At 37.8% G+C, this 12,500-nt stretch overlaps 1 protein-coding gene across 1 annotated transcript in view; it reads right to left on the reverse strand.

Moving 5' to 3' along the window:
- Positions 1–12,500, reverse strand: part of LOC137633168 (iroquois-class homeodomain protein IRX-2-like) — a 49,236-nt gene that overhangs the window by 390 nt on the left and 36,346 nt on the right. The window contains 1 exon segment of the mRNA XM_068365325.1: positions 1–1,015. This exon segment is cut by the window's left edge and continues 390 nt beyond it. Coding sequence (XP_068221426.1) covers positions 384–1,015 — 632 coding nt within the window. The 3' untranslated portion in view covers positions 1–383.

A 12,500-nucleotide genomic window follows, 5' to 3' on the forward strand; every position in this document is an offset into this window, starting at 1 on the left:
TTTATATTTTTTTTCTAACGGGATTCACTTCCACAGGCGTAAGTCTCTTTGTATTTCGCCCTAGCTGGAGGGGGGTGCTGGGTGTCGGTGTGGCTGCTGCCTTTAGAAATAAGAAAATGATTTCTCACGTGGCTACATCTTCTGCAACATTAGGGAATGAATATGGTGGTTTTTTCTAAGAGGGAAACCCCATACCATCATGGTTTTTTTTTTTTTTCTCAGGATCGAGTCTTCTGGGGTTCCTGCCGTCACTACCTTAAATAATTCCTGAATTTCTACAGTTAAAGCTTCACCAAGCACTGGGAGAGCGGTAAACTTAAGATTACTAACAGTTAACAACCCGAAAGCAGGTCTCGGGCCCTTAGGGGCTAAAGGGCAGCGGGTTAACCCTCTGGTCGATGTGCTGGGGGCGGCGCCGGCGTGATTTTGGCTCCCCCTGGTAGAGTGTGGTGCAAGGGCGGTAGAGAGGTGGGTGACGAGGGTGGCATTGGGCGCGTTGCCACTGGTCTGCTGATGGTGGGTGGCTGTAAGGGCGCTGTGCTGTAAGGAGGGGCTCCGAGGGTGGCTGGCAGGGGAGCCTCTAACCCAGGAGGAGAGAGGTGTGAGCCTAACCCGTTGAGGCCCGGATGAAGAGACGGAAAAGAGTGGGCGTGGTGGGGCGCCAGCCCTAGCGACTTGGCGTATACCTGCAGGAGAGCTTCTTGGGGTGAGGGGAGGCGGGGGGCCATGGGCAGAGGACGGGCGTAGGGCGACGCCTCTAGGTGGAGTGGGCGGTGGACGCTCATCTTGCCCACGGCTCCGGCTAAGGTAGACGACGGTGAAGTAGGTGACGAAGAGGAGGATGCCATATCGGCCAAGGACCAAATTCGTGGTTTGACCGGGGATGCGGGCGGAGGGGCGGCGTGCGGCTGGGCGTCTGCTCCTCCCGTGGTGCTGGAAGGGGAAGGAGGCCGAAGGGGAGAGCCTTCGCTGACGCCGTCTTCTATTCCGCGCACTTCTCCGCCGACGTCAACATCTGGAATAAATTTTGCACTGATGAGTAAATTGTCATTTGGGAATAATTATGATAAAAATAACTCTTACTTACCATAGACTAAATAAGCAATAGTTATTTAGGCAAAGCATTTTATTCTAATAAATTCTCAGAAGCAATCATTCCTATTACATATTTTTTAAGACTTGATGGTCTTCGAAAAATTTTTCTTAACTGTAAATAATCTTTCAAAGATAATATAACGAACTAATTTTAGCTCTTCATCATCATGAAAAATACCACAAATATTTTGCACTTTTAAGGAATTTAACTATGTGAATATTTTCCCATGTTTTTTTTTTTTTTTTTTTTTTTTGGATGAAATCTTTATAATCATACAAGTATTGCATTGTTATTACTTACTGGAGGCTTTTGAAAAAGGTAAAGGTAAAGGCTAAATATTTTTAAAGAGTTAATCAAGATTATTTCGATTGAATATAGTGTTATGAAAACTAAGGTTACTTATGTTTTAGGGTTAATGTTGTTATTGTTCTAGTTGTTCTTGTTGTTGTTATTGTTCTAGTTGATTTTCTTGTTGTTGCTACACTGCGATTGTAGCTCTTCTACGGACTCCTGCTCATGGTATGTGTGCAACCTAACAGGATAGTCAGTTTGATTAAAATATTCATCAATATATATGTGTATGTATTGCATATAATATATGTGTGTATATATATATATATATATATATATATATATATATATATATATATATATATATATATATATATATGTGTGTGTGTGTGTGTATGTGTGTGTATATATATTTTTATTATATATATCTATATAAAACTATATATACAGAATATATATATATATATATATATACATATATATATATATGTGTGTGTGTATATGTGTATATATATATAATTTATATATATATATATATATATATATATATATATATATATATATATATATATATAATTTATATATATATTACAGACAGACAGACAGACAGACAGACAGCTGTGGTCTATTTACTGAATGAAAGGCGATTTGAAAAACCCTCACTGCACTCGAGGTGTTATTACCCAACCGGGCCGGGCCCGTCTTTTGCGTTTGCGCGCGTCCATATTTCGGACTCATCTGTAACAAAGCTCTCCCTAATCTCCGGCCGAAGAGGAACACGAATGCTTCGTGGTATGCAATACATCACAAGGGCATTTCCCCCACGTGTACCTCACGCAGATCCTATCGGCGAGTCCTTCGTTTCTCGGGATTGTTTCCGCTTATAACGCTCTCAGAACTTCCATGTGTGTCGTTAGGAGGTCATTTGTGTTCACTTTTGGCCTCGGTTAGAGGAGGCCGTATTTAGCCATAAAGAAGGATGTACGGTTTGGGTCTGGTCGGATGGCAGGGGTGGGTAGGGATGGGGAACCCATCTCCTTGCCCCAAAAGTGTATGTGTGTATGTGTGTGTGTGTATCCGTGCCCTCGCCATTCCGTGCGGCGCGGTGTTGCAGCCGTCCATCAAAATTCATCACATCCCGACCGCACTCATCATCATCATCACAATACCCGGCCATTATGGTGGGCGGCGCGTCATTTGAAAGTCAAGAGTGAGAATCTCGTGTTGTAAGGGCCCCGGAGAGGCCTTTGTTTTTCTCTCTCTCTCTCTCTCTCTCTCTCTCTCTCTCTCTCTCTCTCTCTCTCTCTCTCTCTCTCTCTCTCTCTCTGTGGCGTGTTGTTATTCAGATGCGGAACCTGACCTCATGTCGACAACACCTAAGAACTATCGGCTGCTCAAATTTGCATATTCCTAACCCAATAATGACGTGATGGAACAGTCTTTTCTTCGGTGTATGTTTTTTTTTTTTTTTTTTTAAGATGGAAAAAAGGTTGAATACTGAAACTCGTGTATATATATATATTTGTATATGTACGATGAATTGATCACTAACACTGTTGAATTTCATTATTTCAAATAAGCCAACAATACCTTTTAAGATCGAATTCACTCTGCCACGGGATCACAGACCTGTAGGGAAATTCCTTTTATGCTATGTACTTCTCCCCGACCAGGGATTCGATCCTTAGCGTCGAGTAGAAGTAAAGTTGAACAGTGTGGTTATACCACTACGGCAGAATGTTATAGTCTTACTGTTAATTTTATTTCTATCCTGCGCTAAGGATCGAATCCTTGGCCCGACAGAAGTACTTGTCATAAGAGGAATTTTCGTATGGGTGTGTGTGATCCTGTGGCAGAGCATGTACGTTCTCTTCATGAAGCCACAACTATTGTATTTTCATGTAATTTAACGAATTAAAAAATATCTGAATCATAAATAAATGAGAGAGAGAGAGAGAGAGAGAGAGAGAGAGAGAGAGAGAGAGAGAGAGAGAGAGAGAGAGAGAGAGAGAGAGAGAGAGAGAGAGAGAGAGATATCCTTGCATATCTTTTCTTCGATTTTGTGTAGGAGTATTAAGACAATTGAACCTGTACTGAAGATTAATGATGCGTTGTCAGCCCTAGCCCACTAAATACTCCGATATGTATCATTAAATAATACTCCGTTTAAACATAACCTCTGCGTCTAGAATTCCTTTTGGCATTTAAGAGGACATTTTTTTTCCAAATTCTGAATGTGTGCCAGGAGAGCAAGTTGTTTGAGTTTTTTTTAACATTCTTCCATGTAAGTCAACATATGTAAGTAAAACATTCACGGAGAACGTTATTAACACTTTATCAAGGGTTGCTGCAACCTATTGGGAACGTCCCTGCTGGCTATCTACTGGCCTGGAGTTCGAGACTCGCTCAAGCTCGATAGTTTCTTGTAGTGTCTGCAACCTCACCATCATTGTGAGCAAGGGATGGATCGTTTGGTGGAGGTCAAAATTCTACCTGCCGAGTCATTAGCAGACATTGCTTGGTCCTTCCTGGTCCTAGGTTGGGTGGGGGAGTGGTTTGGGCGCTGATCATATATATGTTTATAGTCAGTTTCTAAGGCATTGTCACTGACCCTTGCCTCGGCCATTCATGAGTTACCTTTAAACTGAATTATAGGGCATAGAATAACTGAGGCCAAAGTTTATAGATTAATCAACATTTGTTATCGTACTTCTTCCATAGACCATTAGATACTTCATTTTTCTCTATAGAAAACCAGTCTTAGATCTAAATAATAAATAACTGCACTTATAATGGTATTACTCGTAAAAGCAACGTTGTTGACATTTACTTTTTCGTTTAAGTGTACTTTTCGAAAGGAACTTATTTTACTTTTACGGTTAGGTATTACTTTCAAAAGTAACTTTGACAATTAATCCTGTGGTAAAAAATTCCAAGTTTAAGAACATGTTTAAGCTGTATGTTCTTATAAAGTGAGTAACTATAGCCTACAATTCAGAACATTACTGTTATGTATTTAGTACTATAATACTAAGTGCGCTATGTGTATTAAGAGTAATGTTGCACAGTATTGCATTAACAAAACATGTTGCAGCATAGTTTATAAGTGTAGTAGCGTATGTTATGAAAAATTTGGTAATTTATTAATTGCCTTGGTAATTTATTAATTGCCTCAAAGGTAGAATGTGATTCTTTTTTACTTATGTATTACAGAAGGATCCAGTGTTTACGAGTCGGCGACATGAAAATGGGATGAAAAGATTCATTCTTAACTAATATTCATTATACATACTACGTCTAGAGAGTTATGAGGTCCTTTGACTGGCCAGACAGTACTACATTGGATACTTCTCTCTGGTTACGGTTCACTTTCACTTTGCCTACACATACACCGAATAGTCTGGCATATTCTTTACAGATTCTCCTCAGTCCTCATACACCTGACAACACTGATATTACCCAACAATTCTTCGCCTAAGTGGTTAACTACTGTTCTCTAATTGTTCACTAGCTACTTTCCTCTTGGTAAGGGTAGAAGAGACTCTTTAGCTACGGTAAGCAGCTCTTCTAGGAGAAGGACACTCCAAAATCAAACCATTGTTCTCTAGTCTTGGATAGTGCCATAGCCTCTGTACCATGGTTTTCCACTGTCTTGGTTTAGAGTTCTCTTGACTGAGGGTATACTCGGGCACACTATTCTCACTGGTTTCTCTTTCTCTTGTTTTGTTAAAGTTTTTATAGTTTATATAGGAAATATTTATTTAGATGTTACTGTTCTTAAAATATTTGATTTTTTCTTCTTTCCTTCTCTCACTGGGCTATTTTCCCTGTTAGGGCCCCTGGGCTTATAACATCCTGCTTTTCCAACTAGGGTTGTAGCTTAGTAAGTAATAATAATAATAGTAATAATACATTCCAGTTATGTTTAAGGGCAGTAACTATTCAACCACATTGATGGCAAACAGTAAATCACAAAAAAATATCTGCCTGTAAGCTGTGTCGTCAATTGGTAAGCGTAGATGTAGGTTGTGCAAAGGTTCAAGTAAGATTAGCATCGGAATTTTACCTTTTTCCTTTCCCATGTGACCCTTTCTTAATCTAACATACTTCTGTTTAAGATTCATACGCTATTATGTGATCGTAAGTTGATCAACAATTTAATTTTGCAGTTTTTTTTTTATTTATTTATTTTATTTTATTTATTTTTTTTTTTTTTTGTACAAGATGGACATACCCGTTACTCTTTCTTTGCAATAAAGAATAATTTTGTTCATAGCCAGCTCGTCTGGAAATTTATGTTTCATCATATTTAGAGATTTCATTACATTCGTCGAGTTAAGTATATTCAGACATACAAGGCTCAGACCTGCCAAATCCATTTGAGCTCGGGAGTTGATCGATAAGTTTGATTATGATATAATTTTTTTCGTTTATATCCCTAATAATCACTTTCTCTTTTTTCAATATAAAAAGCTGATTTTTTTAGAATTGAAATAAATTTCCCAAGCATTAGCTTTTCAGTTCTTGATCATTTTCTAAAAGAAAATAGTTTCTATGTCTTTTGAGGTGTTTTACTCAGGACCTGGCCATTCGTGGACTAGTCGATTGTTAATCTAATTCTGCCTCTATTTAACGTAACATGGCAATCAGTGTCTTCTCATTAAAGCATATTATTATTATTATTGTTACTAGCCAAGCTACAACCCTAGTTGGAAAAGCGAGATGCTATAAGCCCAAGGGATCCAAAAGGGAAAAACAGCCCAGTGAGGAAAGGAAATAAGGAAATAAATAAATTATGAGAATAAATTAACAATAAATCATTCTAAAAACAGTAACAACGTCAAAACAGAAATGTCCTATATAAACTATTAACGACGTCAAAAACAGATATGTCATATATAAACTATAAAAAGACTCATGTCAGCCTGGTCAACATAAAACATTTGCTGCGAGTTTGAACTTTTGAAGTTCTACTGATTCAACTACCCGATTAGGAATATCATTCCACAACTTGGTAAAACCTGGAATAAAACTTCTAGAGTACCGTGTAGTATTGAGCTATAACTTCATCGTCACAGCCCGGTTTAGTCAAGTCCAACTAGGACACTCCCCCGCTCTAAAACTGAAATTTTGCGAAAATGTCACCTTGCATAACCATCCCATCCATCTCCGCGCTACTCAAGGTTTCCCCAGATCTCTGGTGTGGGAGACAGTGCAGACGATTCACTCAGTCCAGAGGTAGTCTTCGACTCTGTATATGGTGTCAGTATTCTTGAGGTAACCTTAACTATTTGTATAGAAGAATTATGTTTTCGAAAACAGGGTGCTATACAACTTGAATACGTAATGGAAAGACAATGCTTCAAGCACATCCCGTAGTTTATTAAGTATAACCGTATGATCTACAATATGCTGCATTTTAAACAGCAGAGAACTTTAGTATTTCGTGTTTTAAGTGAAACCGTATGCACAAGACTGTGGATAAAACTGATTATAATGTTCAAAAAGTAAATCTCTCTAACACTTGCGGGATTCAACACTATAAAAAAAATTGAGCTCGACTTGGAATAGAGAACCAGTAACATTTTAAACAATGGAACAAAACTTTGTGAAAGGTCTCAGACTTCAGAAATTTTACACACCAATTCAGAATGATACTCAAGTTTTTAATTTTTCAGACTTCAGCTGTTTGAAAAGAAAAAATGCCCTGTTTTCACAGGTCCTTCGGTTTCTTTTTAAATATATTACAATAATTTCTCTTTAGAGCTGGTTTATTAGGCTTTTACGATACATAACAGACACTATGATAGAAAGTAAGCAGCACATTCCGTTAATTGCCTTGCCAAAGATGACTTTCTTTTATAGACAGGGGAAAATGGCATCCAACAAGTAAAAACAAAATGCAAGTTTATATCATTTTCTTTATCCCCTGTAATTCTCAAATGTTCTGCAAGAATTGTTGACTATTGTGCGTATGGCACGAAGTAGACTTGTACGAGGATATCAAAGTGTACATATAGTTCGTCTCCCCCAAATTAAGAAAACTAAGATGACAATAAGGTTATTATTATTATTATTATTATTATTATTATTATTATTATTGCTTGCTAGGGTACAACCCTAGTTGGAAAAGCAAGATGCTATAAGCCCAAGGGCTCCAACAGGGAAAGCAGCCCGGTGAGGAAAGGAAATAAGGAAATAGATAACCTACAAGATGCGTAATGAACAATTAAAATAAAATATTTCAAGAACAGTAACAACATTGAATTAAATCTTTCGTTTATAAACTATAAAACCTTCAAAATAACAAGAGGAGGAAAAATATATAGAATAGTGTGCCTTCTAAGTGCTGGGACCCAAAATTAGTTTTATAGACTACGCAATTTCTTTATGATACCGGTAATCTTTCCACGAGTGCGTATTTATATCGTAATGTAAATATTTGCAATAGTACTTATTTATAAGATCGTATTGTAAATATTTGCACTAGTGTTTATCATATATTGTAAATATTTGCAATAGTATAAGATCTTATTGTAAATATTTGCACTAGTTTTTATTTTCAATACCGTATTGTAAATATTTGCAATAGTACTTATTTACAATATCGTATTGTAAATATTTGCACTAGTGTTTATTTTCAATAACGTATTGTGAATATTTTCAATAGTACTTATTTACAATATCGTATTGTAGATATTTACACTAGTGTTTAGTTTCAATATCGTATTGTAAATATTTGCACTAGTGTTTAGTTTCAATATCGTATTGTAAATATTTTCAATAGTACTTATTTACAATATCGTATTGTAGATATTTACACTAGTGTTTAGCTTCAATATCGTATTGTAAATATTTTCACTAGTGCTTATTTACAATATCGTAATGTAAATATTTGTACTAGTGCGTATTTACAATGTATACCCATGTAGATTTATATGAATTCTGCAATGAATCGTATTCGTCGTAACTTGGGTTCAATTAAAAGAAAATCTTTAATCCTTTTTTACTTAGATTCAATTGGAAAAATCTTTAATCCTTTTAGCAATGGGAAATTCATTGCGAGTGGGATGGAAGTATCCTAAAACCACTCACAGAAACAGAAATGCCTATTCAAAAGCATCCTGTCGACTTGATCATTATGTACGTTTAGATCTGTGAATAGAGAGAGAGAGAGAGAGAGAGAGAGAGAGAGAGAGAGAGAGAGAGAGAGAGAGAGTCGGTATCAAAGGCTTCCTCCCTTATTATTTAAAGTGTTTGGGCGGTCAGCGGTGCAGCCGATAAGTGAATTGAACGCCTCTGCGAACTTAGATGACGCGACCACACGCGATCTGAATTCTCTCTCTCTCTCTCTCTCTCTCTCTCTCTCTCTCTCTCTCTCTCTCTCTCTCTCTCTCATGGACAGCTAGCCAGAGGATGATGTCTGGTCCTGATTCTTCCTGGAAGTCCGGGGTTGAGGGGGTGGGCGGTGGTATGGTAGGAAGGAAGGGGGTGAGAGGGGGAGAATGTAGTTGTTTTAGCCTAACGATTCCTTCCTTGTTATCGACTGCCACATCCACGGATGGGCTGATGTTGGAATGTTAGTAACTTTCGTCTATGTTAATTCGTAGGTTTTGAATTTTTTTTTTTTTTTTAAAGAGAAGATTGTATGAATCGAATTATTTTATAAATTTTGAGGGATTTTGATATATTCTCACGTATTTTTGTGACACCACTGTATCTATCTATCTATATATATATATATATATATATATATATATATATATATATATATATATATATATTTATATATATATATATATATATATATAATGTGTGTGCACTCGCCCTTTTAAAAGATTGCGAGATCCCATCGTATCTACACTTTTACTAATAATTATCTCCCAACATTGTCAAAGAGTCCAATAGAAACCTACTACAGGTACCATTGACCTGAGTTATACAAGGAAACGTCTCAAAGTACATTTAGACAGATCGCATTTGAAGCAACAGTAATTCATAAATGATAGAGAGGTACGGTAGAGAAATTAATGATCTGTGAGGAAATGTTTTAACCACATGTGAACTTTAAAAAAATTAGTATTATTCCTCTTTTAACCCTTTAACTGCCAGTGGTGAACTTGATGAAACTTCTGATGGAGCAAAATCTTTAAAGACCACGCAAACCTTAGCTTGTTGATATTCATTGGAAACATATCTAGATCTTTCCAATGAAGGCCTACTTGCTTTAGTTTGGGTGATTTTAAAAGATGTTTCTCTTGCATAAAATTGTGACAAAGTTACCAATGGCAGTGAAAGGGTTAATAGAATGTCTCGTCTGAAGGAATCTACACCAAGTTGCGATATACTGATTGCATTCTTCGAAGCCAAACGACTCTTTAGAAGTTTTTTTTTTTATCTTTTGATAGGAAATATACATTTACAAATCTTAATATTTGTAATATATATACTTCATAGTACATTTATATGACTCATTTTTTTTTATTCAACATATACTGTATTTAGTATTGCAATTTTTAATATTTATCTAAATATATTTTTAAATGAAAAATATATCAACTCGTGAATAGTTCATATGACAAGCGTTACAAAGATTTGCCATGCAACAACTCTGCGGTACAGTTGGCTCCATTAACTTCGGTACACTTCTCGGGAAGATAAGGAGACGTCAGTGTACCGGAATTAATGAAGCCAACTGTACAAGAGGTCGCAATGAGGTATACTGTACTAGCATTTTCATAGCTTATTTATTTATACATTTTCCTCTGAACGCCTATAACCCCCCCCCCCACCCTCCCACCCAACATCCAGGGATCACACCAGTATCTCGTAATAACCAGATCTAACCCTAAATCTCCATGCATTAAGACCGTTATCCTTCACACAGCACTAAATTAAATAAACTGTGCATAAATACCCTATAAAAATCTGAATATTATAATGCCGTGATAACCAAGTGGTAGATTCAAGGCAGCTCTTTTCTCTCTCTTCTTTTTCTGACCTTCTCCCATCATCTCTTCCTTTCTTCCCCAGTGCTTCCCAAAGGCTCGGCGCAACCCCCAAACATGCCCCACAACACCACTCTTGTTTAGTGCCCCTTTCCAGACCTACACTGCTGAAACATGGAGGCCACAAAAACCCCGCTGGTTGCCTTGACTAACGATATGTGAACATAGGGCGGAGTCTACCTATCGTGGGCAGGTAGAAAATGAAGGAGGAGGAGCGAGATGACAGCCACAGATGATGTAATGGCGGCTAGTCTTTGTTCTCTTGGGGGGAGTGGCGGGAAACGGGCCCTGCCGGCGTTCGAATGCATGTGCCTCGGCTGCGACTGCCTTGTTTTAGCCTGTTTCTTAATTTGATTTATCCATCGGCCGCTGTACGAACGGTGATGCTAATGGCTGATTTAGGGGCTGAAAATACCCGAGAGAGAAAGAGAAAGAGAGAGTACACACGGGCGTGCTTTACGTATTAGGCAGGGACAACCAGCCATCCATCCAGCCTGGCAGCCAGGCAGGCAGCCAGAGAGGCGTGAGGCCCCAGGGAACTGGCGGAAGACGTGCAGGTGTTGGGATGAGGGATGGACCTTGTTGCGAGAGTCTGATGGATATCACAGCCACTAGCCGCTCATGGAACGACGGATGCGATAAAGACTTGCCACGCAAGAAGCCTGACGTTGGCGGGGCCTCTTATCGCTGAACATGTTCCAAACTAAGATGCTACACGGGGTTATTGCCGTTACATGAAAATTTTCGGGGGAGAGAGAGAGAGAGAGAGAGAGAGAGGAGAGAGAGAGAGAGAGAGAGAGAGAGAGAGAGAGAGGAGAGAGAGAGAGAGAGGGGGGGGAGGTGAATAGAAAGGTGTTCTTTATACGTAAGGATAACTTTGCTTTGCCGTTGTCTCTTATGGCCAAGTTAAAGTCGCATTTTAGAGATGGGAAGGTAAAACTTTGGGCAGAATTTCATTAGGGCCTCGATCAACTCCGTAAGAAATTGCAAACTCTCTCTCTCTCTCTCTCTCTCACTCTCTCTCTCTCTCTCTCTCCTCCTCTCTCTCTCTCTCCTTCATTAGACATTAATACATGGTGATCCACTCGCTGTAAAACAAAGACGAGGCACGACTGCCTAAGTTTGTAATGTTCAGCAAAGTGACAAAGTGTGTGTGCGAGATCTTGTTTTCTTTTTCTTTTGTGCGTGTATAAGTCAGCGAACACGAGTTGGAAGAAACTTTCCCTGCAAGTGACATGGTCGTGAAGTCAAAGTTTTAGTAGTGTTCTCGTGTTTGATATATCCTTTTGCTGTTCTTTTTTTCACGCTGGCTCTTAATGGGCTTGGAAGGATTTTCGCTGTTTGTTTTGGAGTTATTTTTGGGATGTTTTCGTTTTTGTCTTCCATCCGGTTATAGCTTTATTAATATCTTGATTGTTCCCAAGGTAATTAGATTCAATGCCCTTTATTTTCTTTTCTCTATAAGAGTTTGTCACGTATTCTTGTCTTGTGTATAACTTCTTTGCCTGCTTTTTCCTATTTCCTTTCTGTTGTTCATCTGGCTATAGCTTTATTAATATCTTGATTGTTCCCAAGGTCAGTAGATTCATTTCTTTTATTTCTGTATCTCTTTAAGTGTTTGTCACGTATTTTTGTCTTGTTTATAACTTCTTTGCTTCCTTTTCCTATTTTCTTTTTGTCTTCCATCTGGTTAAGGCTTCAGTAATATATTGATTGTTCCCATAATAATTGGATTCAATGCACTACATTTTCTTTTCTCTTTAAGTGTTTGTTACATATTCTTGTCTTGTGTATAACTTCTTTGCTTCCTTTTCCTATTTTCTTTTTGTCTTCCATCTGGTTATAGTTTCATTAATATCTTGATTGTTCCCATAACAACTGGATTCAATGCACTACATTTTCTTTTCTCTTTAAGTGTTTGTTACATACTCTTGTCTTGTGTATAACTCTTTGATTCATTTTCTTATTTTCTTTTTGTCTTCCGTCTGGTTATAGCTTCATTAATATCTTGATTGTTCCCAAGGTAATCAGATTCAATTCTCTTTATTTTTGTTTCTCTTTAAGGATTTGTCACATATTCTTGTCTTGTGTATTACTACTTTGCT

Source organism: Palaemon carinicauda, chromosome 42 (genome assembly GCF_036898095.1).
Source record: "Palaemon carinicauda isolate YSFRI2023 chromosome 42, ASM3689809v2, whole genome shotgun sequence".
Taxonomy (NCBI): Eukaryota; Metazoa; Arthropoda; class Malacostraca; order Decapoda; family Palaemonidae; genus Palaemon; species Palaemon carinicauda.